At 38.6% G+C, this 11,466-nt stretch overlaps 1 protein-coding gene across 1 annotated transcript in view; it reads right to left on the bottom strand.

Annotated features, from left to right (window-relative positions):
* Positions 1 to 1,698: 1,698 nt before the first annotated feature.
* Positions 1,699 to 11,466, bottom strand: part of LOC101848647 (CTD nuclear envelope phosphatase 1) — a 15,624-nt gene continuing 5,856 nt past the window's right edge. The window contains exons 2-6 of the mRNA XM_013080175.2: positions 8,531 to 8,774; positions 7,351 to 7,422; positions 6,605 to 6,721; positions 5,485 to 5,596; positions 1,699 to 3,055 (exon numbers count right to left, since the gene is read on the bottom strand). Of these exons, the coding sequence (XP_012935629.2) occupies positions 2,910 to 3,055; positions 5,485 to 5,596; positions 6,605 to 6,721; positions 7,351 to 7,422; positions 8,531 to 8,774 (691 nt within the window). The 3' untranslated portion in view covers positions 1,699 to 2,909. The remainder of the gene's footprint in view (positions 3,056 to 5,484; positions 5,597 to 6,604; positions 6,722 to 7,350; positions 7,423 to 8,530; positions 8,775 to 11,466) is intronic.

Genomic DNA, 11,466 nt, shown 5'->3' with positions numbered 1-11,466 from the left:
AGAGAGAGAGAGAGAGAGAGAGAGAGAGAGAGAGGGAGAGAGAAAGAGAGAGAGGGTGGAGGATATTTTTAGGTAGACTTTAATTCAAAGCCCATAGAGAGATTCTTGGCCTTCTTCTCAGTGCATGAGCTCAGACATAGATTGAGAGATAGACAGGGAGATAGATAGAGAGAGAGATGAAGAGAGAGAGAGAGAGAGAGAGAGAGAGAGAGAGAGAGAGAGAGAGAGAGAGAGAGAGAGAGAAATTGTTTCATTCTCCTGACAATTCACCTTCTCAATTTTTTTCCCCTCCTATTTTTCAACATTTAAAATTTGAATTTAGACAAACTATTTTCTGAGCATGCATGTGCAACTGACACCACAGATTAAGAAACTTGCGATTCTTTTTAAAAAATAAAAAATGTTGGGCTTTGCACATTTTAACATCTGGCTAACAAACACTGGACTGAAGCAGAAGGAGCAAAACAACACAGAGTGCTCAACAACCATCTACCGGTGTGACACAGGGAAAGACAAAAATAACAGCATGACTAAATCCAAGCTTTTTTTTTATGAGACAGTGAACAAAAATTTATCATAAATCTTGCCCCTGGGTTATCACTATGTATAATTTGAATTTCAACCTGAAAAAAAAAGAAAAACCAACCCCCCCCACAAAAACAAACCAGTCTGAGGTCTATCTAATAAAAAAAACCCCCCACCACAGCCTGTGAAAAATGGACAAAAAATGTTACCAGCAACTGTCAATCTACGCATTATTTCATTTCGAACAAATGCGCGTATCTACAAGATAAATATCTAACTGCACTGTTGAACACAAGTCATCACTAAAATCTTGTAGACAGAATTCCTTTCCCCGAACAGTTTTGATATCAGCTTGGCCCATGGTTAACTTATGATGAAAAGACTAGTGGTCGTACAAAACAACACAAACTCATTTGAAAAAAAAAAAAAAAAGATTATAATGAAAGAGTGTAAAACGAAATTGCGGGAAAAAAAAAAAAGGAGTCACCAGGGTTCACCACTGGAATGAGACTGATTGATTCTCTTCACTACCCGATGGAATGGCTCTCCATCACATAACTTAACCTGCCAAACAAATATACAATGCAAAAGTCGTTCCTGTATCTATTTTTCCATCATTGTCATGAAAGATAAAAAAAGGGAGGGGTTCACTTTACAATGTTGTCATCATTTCAAGCAGACGCTTTGTCGATAATAAGGAACACATAAGACAATAGAATATAATAAACATATCCCCCCCCCACCCCCTCAACAACCAACAGCCTGCACTAGAATTACCCTTTTTAAATCAATAATTGTATTGAGAGCCTGTTAGGGTAGAAAAAAAAAAAATCCCTTACACATACTGTCTTAAAAGACAGTGCAGCAGTATTCTGCAGCCCATTTCAGCGAATGTGTGAAAAGGTTCACAGTGCGAAAAGCTGCTGCGCAAACTGATGATTTATCAGCAGACAGCCCCGTACAGAATGTTATAATGATTGCCCTAATCACAGAGACCGACATGCACTCCCTGCCAAGTAGATCTACTATGTGGACTGTAATGTGGCCAGCTAAAGACAGGCATATATCCCCCGGACTACAGGAAAGAAAAAAAAGCAACCAGATTTTGTCATTTTGCCTCAATAATTAAAAATGGGTCTTCAAAACTGTTTCAGCACATTAAAAATTTTTTTCTGAAGAGAAACGCAGAAAGAGTGACATAGAAAGAGAAAACAGAGAAGAGATAAGGACAATAGATGCTTGAGATGTCTGCCCTTTACCAACACCAGCGAGACAATGGATGTATTCCACTACACATTAACAGTACAGACTATCTAAACTCAAAAGAAGAAGAGGGAGCTGACAACATCACAGATTCCATGCCCCCCCCCCCCCAACATATACACACATATTTAAACACTGAGTCATTTCAAATGCGTATGAAATTTCTTCTCTCAAAGCGTTACAGATCTAAACAAAGCAAATTCCATATCCACAGTTAACAATTTCTGACCATCTGGTTAGCTGACATCAACCACAACCAAGACACATCTCTGCTTGACATTCATTCTCACATCTTATCCCTGGAGAATGAAAATTTTTTTAAAAGCACAGCCAACCTTCAACTAAAAAAAAGAGAAAGCCTGCCAAAAATGCAGATGAAAAATGAGGTGGTGTGTGTGTCTTTTTATACATGAAAGTTATCATTTCATCTCAGTGACAAAAAACCCCCAAAAAATGAAAAAACAAAACACCCCAATCTATTTGGTACTATGCTGTGAAAAAAAAAAAAAAGCAACAAAAGAAATTGCAGACAAGATCTGAGCGACAAAGTACTGTCAATAACCAGAGTAAATGTTTTTGGCAACGCTGGGTGAGGCGGGCAAGGACTGTTTCACAGACCGGGGCCAGTGGCGTGAGAAGCATGACCAAGCTAACAGAGCATACTTTGCATCTTCCGATAAAAAAAAAACAACCCCCGACCCCCCCCCCCCCAAATTAAAAACAACAACACATGTGCATGGGTGCGATAAAAAAAAACAACAACACATGCATTGCTTTAGCCCACTACACCCCACTATCCATCATCAGTCACCAAAAAAATAATACACACACTTACTGATGGGGGGCCCACGTGCATTCTAAAAAAAATAACCTTTATAAAAGGTTAGCGTAACAGCCTACGTTTACAAAAGTGCGCAATTTTCAGTATCTGCATCCACGCTATCACACGCACACCCATCTAGTGCTGGTACAGTAATGTGAGGTTCTACTGATAATGACATGATTAAAGAAGAAAAAAAAAAAGGCTCTAGGGGCAATGTGGTGTGATGCAAATCAAGTAATTTTTTTTGTTTGTTTTTGTCTTTTTAAAACAGTTGTGACCACACAGCTCACAGGTGGCGTTACCACGCCCGTGATAAATGTAGGTTCCTCCCCAACACCGAACGAACGTCGTTACAGAAGCGGAGGGCGTCGAGCATGGGCAGGAGACAGAGGAGGGCCGTGTCACGGGCATCGCTGAACCACGACTTGATGGGGATGGCATTATCTGTGGACAAATCACATGGGATATTGTGAAAATGGGATGAAAGATAAGTTACATATACAGAAGAAAAAATACATTTTAAAAAGGCAGGTTACAGAGGGAATCAAAAAAAGGTTACAGAAGAAAAAAAAAAAGGCAGGTCACACAAGGGGAAAAAAAGACAGGTTATACAAGCAAAAATATAAAAAATAAAGGACCAGTTGCATAAAAATTAAAAAAAACTCTCTTGCCCTTATAAAAAAGCAGTTAGACTTGATGGCAGTCATTTAGTGCACAGAACAAAAGCAAGGCAGATATACAGAAATAACAGACAACGGTCAAGAAGTAGGACCTACAAACCAGCCTCGAAGAAGGAGAAAAAAATGTCTTTTTTTTCAGCAGTTCCCTGTTGTAGATCAGGCACAGTTATGAGCGTGACATGATGAACCAGCCCATTTATAATTCTACTGCGCAAGAGCGAGAAATGTCCCCCCTTTGGGAATGGCCTAAAGACATTACAGTCAGTGGCGCTGCCCCGGGGGGTAAAAAAAAAAATGTCACTCAGATTCTAGAATAAGCATGAGCAGACACAAGCAAAAGGCAACAGAGCTGCTGGGATGAACTACCTGTTGAAAATTTAAGTCAGAACTGCAGCAGGCGGGGGCCAACACTGTGGCAACCACATTTTGCCATCAATATTCAACAGATCACAATAACAACAACACTGCAAACAAGTAGAAAACTCGACCACATCACAACACCCATTAACCATCCGCTGTCATTAACAGCCTAGGGCACAGGTGTTCGAAATCAAAGCATCGGGTTGCACACGACCCCGCGAACAATTACATCCGGCCAGTGAGAGAAAAGAATTTTAGGAAGTCCGTCCTGAGAATCTCCACAACACAGAACCTAACTCCAAATGCAAATGAACCCGTTGCCAAGAAGAGATGCCAAACATCCAGCATTGACAAATTGGCATGAGAACGAAACTTCGTATGCCAGGCTTTGCTAATATTCCAATTTTTTTTCTATTTCAAGAATCAATTCATACCACTCCTTTCCACTGCTCAGTGGGTGTTCTAGTCTAGTTTGGCTAACAACTTTAAGTGAAATTTTGAGTCTGGTCACCTGAGGGATTGAGTTTGACATCCCTGGCTTAGAGGAATCTGCAGCGGTAGACAAAGCACACATGTGTCGTAGCATAATGAAATGAAATAACGGCGGATCAATTTTTTAGTTGTTAATTAATTTTTTTTAAAGTAAGCATTTTACAGCACTTGCAACACATACAGGTTATAAGTCCAGAAGATTCGAGGTGTTACTAGAGAGTAACGTACAGAGAAAAGGTGGAGGAAAAATAAAGTTAATAAATGTTTCATAGGAAAGAAGGAGCAAACCCCACCAGAGCACCCCTCAAACACCCACAAGTACTTTTTAACAAGTACATGAAGGAGGGACATAGAACACAAAAGTCCAATTTATTATCTATTATTAAAGTTACACGTGAGCTGCAATGTTCCTAACACAACCAACTTACTGTAGGAATGATCTTCAAATGTCTTTGACTATGAGAAAAATTAAGGGAGGATCACTTCTTATTTTTCATCCATTGCAGGATGTAGTCCTCAAACAGTAAGATAAGATACATCTTTATTATCCAGATCCACATTGGTTTGGTATTTCACCACGTACACACACACACATACACACACACACACTCACAAACAAGCACACACACGCAAGCTTACAGTCACATCCATAATATAAATTAATAGTAATATAAACAATAATCTTTTAAAGCTAGATACATGCTCAGTATTCTGACTGTAACTCAATGTTATTCTCATGCACGGCCAGAGGTCATATGAATACTTGTAACACGATGGTTAAAATGATTCTGTCAGCTGTTTTCCATATCAAGGCTGTTACAGTCTCGTCCTCTTATATTTAGTAAAGGTTTTACAGCGCTCGCAACTGCATAAGGTCATATGAGCGCCAAGGGGTGGATGTCAACAGAGAAGTTTTTACAGGGAATCAGGCTTACTCTGCTTACTTCTCTTGCTTTAACAGCACAAAGTCTGTTTCGACTTTCAAGGCATCCCGGAAGTAGAAAAAAGCAGAAGTTTCCTATCGTAGTTCAGGCACAATTATGAGCATGACATTGTTGAATCAGCCCATTTATAATTCTACTTAACTGTGCATAAGAACGAGAAATGTCCCCCCCCTTTGGGAATGGCTTAAAGACACTTCAGTCAGTGGCATGCTCTGATGTTATAATAATAAATAGCATTTGTACAGCTCATTACCCCGCTCTACAGCAAGCTCTATGCGCTTTACACTACAATAATCTGTTATCATAGGTTGTCTTACCACCTTCCTTCTGGTATTCTCCACGAAAAGGATCATTACAATAAGCATACATAAGACACACATATTTTTAAAAATCTCACCTGGAAACATGCGGTATGCGACTGGTGAATTATCTAGAATGAAAATGCTGGATAGGTCTGGGTTTATGGCTGACAAGTCTTTTGTGTAGCTACCCATGTCCAGGTTACAATGCTGAGGAAGAGAGGAAAAAAATAATGAAATGTGAGGCATCTTGGTGAAATCAGGCGCTCGTCAAAATAATGAAATCGGAGTAACAACCGCAATTTTTCTTCAAATTTTTTTTTGGGGGCTCAACTCCTTTAAAGTCCAAATAAAAACACATTTGCATGTCAATTTTACTGGAAAAAAACGAAGATTAAAGTCACAGAACATGTCATCTTTCAGTTTTTTAGGACTTCTGCTATTGGGGTTACAAACTTTGGCGGGCATTTTCTCGCTAATTCCACCTCTGAAGGCAGGCGACCCCACCCCTTAAATTGCAAATATCTTGACTTCTATTCAAGAGAGATGAGTATTTTTTTCACTGAAAGCAAGGCAAATGAATAAGTTTTCTGACGATTTCAATAACTCAACATGCCCAAAAACAGACGAGTGCCCGATTCCACCTCGTCATGACACAAATCAAAATGCAAAGGGACAGCATGACATACCATTTAAAATTTTAAAAACTCCCCCAAAAAACATTTCTTCATAAAAAAACTTTGATTTTTTAAAAAAGGGAAAAAGAAAAGAAATAAACAAAAGGGACTAAAATAAAATAAACACAGAAATCTTAATCTGAAAATAAAGAAAATAGAAAGATTCTTGCCCAGAATTTAAGTCTACACATTTTTCTTTGTTTTAAAACAACCTGATAGACACTGATAAGAGCAGACCATAATGAAATTATTTTAATTTAAGACAGTAAGGCACACTAGTTTCACCTTGACCTACAACACCACAGGCTTATCTTCACCACCTATTTTTAATTTGCTTTAATGTACATTTTTTTCTGTTGAAAATATTTTTTGTATTCACACACATAAAAAAATGACAACCACCCACAAATTCTAAAACATACACACATCCCCGCCGCCAACAGATTTTGTCTTCCCCTGAGAATGTGAAGCTCAACAACAGTAAAATATCTACAAAGATACAACACACAGTATCCAAATCCTTAATTAAGCAAGCACCCACCTGCCTATAGTAGCGTCTCCTGAGTATATTCTTCCCACCGTCAAGTTTATCAGCGACTGCAGCGCCGTATATTTCCATACTAGCTGTGAACACCACCAGCTCATACCACTGACTTACCTGGGAAAGAAAATTACAAAGTTAAAAATTCATGATCTAGTTCTTTGCAGTGTTGTAGTTTATTAATAAGAAATGTTGAAAAACACACATTTTTGTTCAACACTTTCCTCTGCCAATAGTTTTTGTATGTGAGAATGTGCGTGTGTGTGTGTGTGTGCATGGGCGGGTGTGTTGTTAAACAGTCCAACATTGTGCAATTTTAGTCTTTTGATGGAAAGTTAAGTTGAATAACAATTCTGCATTGTACAGCACTTAAAACTTTCTAGGAATTAGGCATTATATGCATTCTTATTATTATCATAACAGGTATCATTATTTATAACATTCTAAAAACAAAGTGAATTACTTTCAAAGCAAAAGTTTTCCTATTGTTAATTTTAAAGTAACAATAAAGGCAAATAAACCATTCTAAAAAAGTCTTCAAACTTTAAAAAAAAACTATCAAAGTCTGAAAGAGAAACACAGTAAAGAACACACATAGCGAACAGATTTTTCAGGTCCCAAATTTTTAGGTATACGTTTACATTCTTTGCATTTAAAACAAGCACAGAGCAAACCTCGAACAAAACGAAAAGATATCTGCATCCCGCTGATTTTGCCATGTGCGCACTCAACTGCACTTTACTTACTACTTCTAAAAAGAAATCAACATGTGGCCGCTTGTGAACAAAAAATCGAACAGGATGCCTGTCAATTGTAACCTGTGGAGGAATAACAAAGAGTAAATCGTCAACAGTATTCAACAAGTACATAAAGCATTTATTTGAAGTTTGGAGAAAATTAAAGAAAAAGAGTGCTAAGATCAACACAATGACTAGGGCATTCATTAATTTTTAATAAGACATTAGAATGGAAACAATAACATAACAAAACTATACTGTAAAAACCGTCCTCAGTGTCTTTTATTTGAATCAAGGCCTTTTCTGGAAACCCATCCCCCCAAAAAATAGATGTGGTTGTGGACTGATGGTAATGAAATAAGACACCTTTTCAAAGACTAGTCAGCAAAAACCAAGTGTTGTTATGTCAAAACTACCACTGAGCCAACATTATGATCAAATGTACAAAACTGACGGACACTTGTGGTTCCCAGGTGTTTTTAAGTAGAGGTTTTACGGCGTATGTAACTGCATAAGGTCATACGAGTGCCAAGGGTTGGATGTCAACAGAAAAATCCTTACAGGGAATCAGACTTACTCTGCTCGCCTCTCTAGCTTCAACAGTACAAAGTCTGCTTCGACTGTCAAGGCACCCCGGAAATAGCGGGTCACAAGAGAGTGACAAGCATACAAAAGGAGTAGAGGAAAATGACGATATTAAGGATTAGGAAAGAAAAAGTAACAGTTCCCTGTTGCAGTTCATGCACAGATATGAGCGCGACATAGATGAACAAGCCCAATTACAATTACAATCCTACTGAGTGTAAGAACTCGAGATGTAAATGTCCTCCCCTATGGGAATGGCCTAAAGACACTTCAGTCAGTAGCACCGCCCTGGGGGGGGGGGGGGGGGGGGGGGGGTCCTGTCGTTCCAATGCCAAACACTGTTCAAAACCTTTGGAAACCCCCCACCCCCTCTATCCAAGACAATACTCTGGACTGAAACAAAATAAAGCATACCACAAAATTTCTCGGTATAGGTTTAGTAAGTGTTACAGCACTTGCAACACAATTTGGTCATACAAGTGCCGAAGATTTGAGGTGTATCTAGATCGTAACATACAAGTCAAAAAAAGGAGGAGAGATGTGGCCACACTGAGAGCACCACAGAAACACACACAAGGACTGGTGACAACATCTTTTTACAAACCCGTAGAACAAAGTCTGGAGGGGTGCCTGGTTTAACTTGTCGTAAAACGCCGTCATGATGTGAATGAATTAACGTCTCGTCTAAGTCAAGAACAAGTACTTTCTTTCTCAGCATGCCTGCAGATGAAATAAAAAAGAATTTTCCTTCATATCCGATCAAGTATGAATAAAAGACATAAACATGACAACAACCATACGTACCAGGAAAATAGATGAAATCAAAAGAGAACAATGACAATGACAATCTTTATTTATCTCGCAGGGAGAAATTTGTCTTGGTCGTTAACAATGGCAGTAGACGTTACAAAGGTTAGACTTAAAGGTGCACTCACGCAAACGCACAACAAGACAGGACATTATGCCAAGTAAATACATGTCTCACGGGCTGGGACAACTCGCTCCGTAACACATTCATTCTCTCTCTCTCTCTCTCTGTTTCATTTGTAGCACTGTGTGTTCAGTAACCTCACTGCAGTTGGTACGAATGAATTTCTATATCTGTCTGTTCTTGCTTTTTTGGAAATGTATCGTTTACTGCGGGTCGATAGTTGAAATTCCGATGTCAGTGGGTGGCTATGGTCACTAAGCATTATTTCCGCCTTTTTTAGAACGTTTGTCTTGTGCAGATATTCAAAGTTACTTAGGTCTCTATCAATTGTTCTTGATGCCTTTTTTATCAACTTATTTAGTTTTATAATGTGCTGCCTTCCCAGATTGCTACCATAGCAAGTGATTCCAAAATTGATCAAAGTTTCTATTGTGGTGGTGTAGAAAATCTGAAGGATGGATGGATTCAGATTGAAAGACTTTAGTTTCCTCAGAAAGTACAGCCTCTGATTTACTTTTTTAACGATATTGTTTACGTGGTTTTGCCATGTAAATTTGTTGTCTATTGTAAGGCCAAGATATTTGTATGAATCCGTATGAAGAGACTTCACTTTACATTCCACATATATATATCATAATTAAATACATATGGCACAAGTACAAGCACTCGTATTGCCTGAACACATTATTTGGTACCCTTCTTTGCTACTTCATTGACACACTTTGTGTGTGTACTGAAAAAAAAATGCACAATAGCAGAAAATGACGTGAAAATTCACACTTGTTACAAGCATCAACAGTAACCACATTGTCACTTGGGCCACTCCATGAAAAGCAAAAATGCAGTAACACGTGTTATGCAAGGATGATGACCTGTTTAAAAAAAAAAAATCCACTCTGTGACTGAGCTGATCTTCTTTTTTTGTTTTGTTTAAGGAAGAATGCCTCTTAGTTATTTAATTTCCTTGGCAACTGATTTCTTTCAAAGCATTCGGGAAATAAACTGGCACGTTGCCACTTGCACCCAGCTTCCTTCAACAGCTTGATATATAATTCATCTGTTGAGAGTCATAATTGTTGAGAAGTAAAACTTGCATACATTGACTATGATTGACATACCGTGAATTGGCAGGGCTAAAGCCCCATTTCACCTGGTAAAAGATTAGGATGACAGAAACACTGAAAAGATGGGAGTAGGAGCAGTCCGTATCAGTGTGTCCCAAAAAAATTCCATGAGAAAGAAATAAAGTGTACATGACATTCAAATACGAGATTGCGATAGCAGTAGGGGCACAAACACCAAACAATGACAGTGTGAAGCTTCACAGGTGGGTAATCTGCAGTACTAAAGGTGAGCTGTGAGTGTGTGAGCAACACACCAAAGTTAAAACACAGGGCTCCGTGCTGCCATAACAAAGAATGGCACAAGTGTATGCTATGAGAATACAATCATGTACAATAAAACCTTAGTTTTTCTTACTCAGCTAACTTACTCGTACTCCCATGACTCTTCACTTTCTTTTAAAAATAAAAATGGTCTGAATCCCAGTATTTTCACTGTTTCTATTCTTAATAGATTTGCCATTAATGAATGCCTGCAACCCCGCCCTTTAAAAATTTTGTTGGCCAATTTCTAACCGACTTTTGATCCCACTGTTAATTCTTTCTAGTACCCACAAAGAGACTACCTCCGTGCTTCAACTTAAAGTAATTACTCTCAAACAACACAACCCTTCTGCTCCATTACCCCCCCCCCCACACCCAAAGGATAAGATTATTTTGTTTTTTTTTCACTTCTATCGTCTGTACCAACGTTCCAACAATGGACGCCTACACCACTTCAAGAACGTTAGTAGACTCTTATTCCACCAGTATCGTTTCTCTACTCTACTCTCATCTCCTTTCCATGTCCTCTGCCTCTTCAGATCTTCTCTTTCAAGTGTGTAAAGTGCAAAGGTGAGGCAATGTGGTGAAATCAGGCGCTCGTCAAAATAATGAAATCGAAGAAAATCGCATTTTTTCCCGGTTTGACAATTTTTATCAAATTTTTGTTTTTTGGCTTAACACCTTTTATGACAATTTAGAAACAAACACCTGTGAGAATTTTTACCGAAAAACGTTGATTAAAGCCACAAAAAAATGTAAATTAATTGTTTCCACGGACTCTCCAGCTTTGAAATTTATCGAGCTTTGGCGGTCATTTTCTCGCTAGTTTTACCTCTGAAACCAGGTCATCCCCACTTCCTTCAATCCAGAAATATCTCCACTTCTATTGAAGATAGATAGGTAATATTTTCATTGAAAGCGAGACAAAAGAGCAAGCTTTAAGGAGATGCCAGTAACTCAGTATGCCCCAAAATTGACGAGCGCCTGATTCCACTGCGTCGAGACACACAAATACAAAGTATGTATGAAGAAGGATTTGCCATGGATGGGATAATCCAGTTTTTCTGTGAATAAAATATTAAGACTTCTGATTAATCAAGACACGTCATCACACCAACCTGAACACTCTTGTCAGTGCACGTGTCGGTTTGATAGTCTGCTTGCTGGTGTGTGTGTGCGTATGTGTGTGTGTGTGTGTGTGTGTGTGTGTGTGTGTGTGTTGTG

The sequence above is a fragment of the Aplysia californica genome, unplaced genomic scaffold (assembly GCF_000002075.1).
Source record: "Aplysia californica isolate F4 #8 unplaced genomic scaffold, AplCal3.0 scaffold00077, whole genome shotgun sequence".
Taxonomy (NCBI): domain Eukaryota; kingdom Metazoa; phylum Mollusca; class Gastropoda; order Aplysiida; family Aplysiidae; genus Aplysia; species Aplysia californica.
This window is presented reverse-complemented; position numbering and strand designations above follow the sequence as displayed.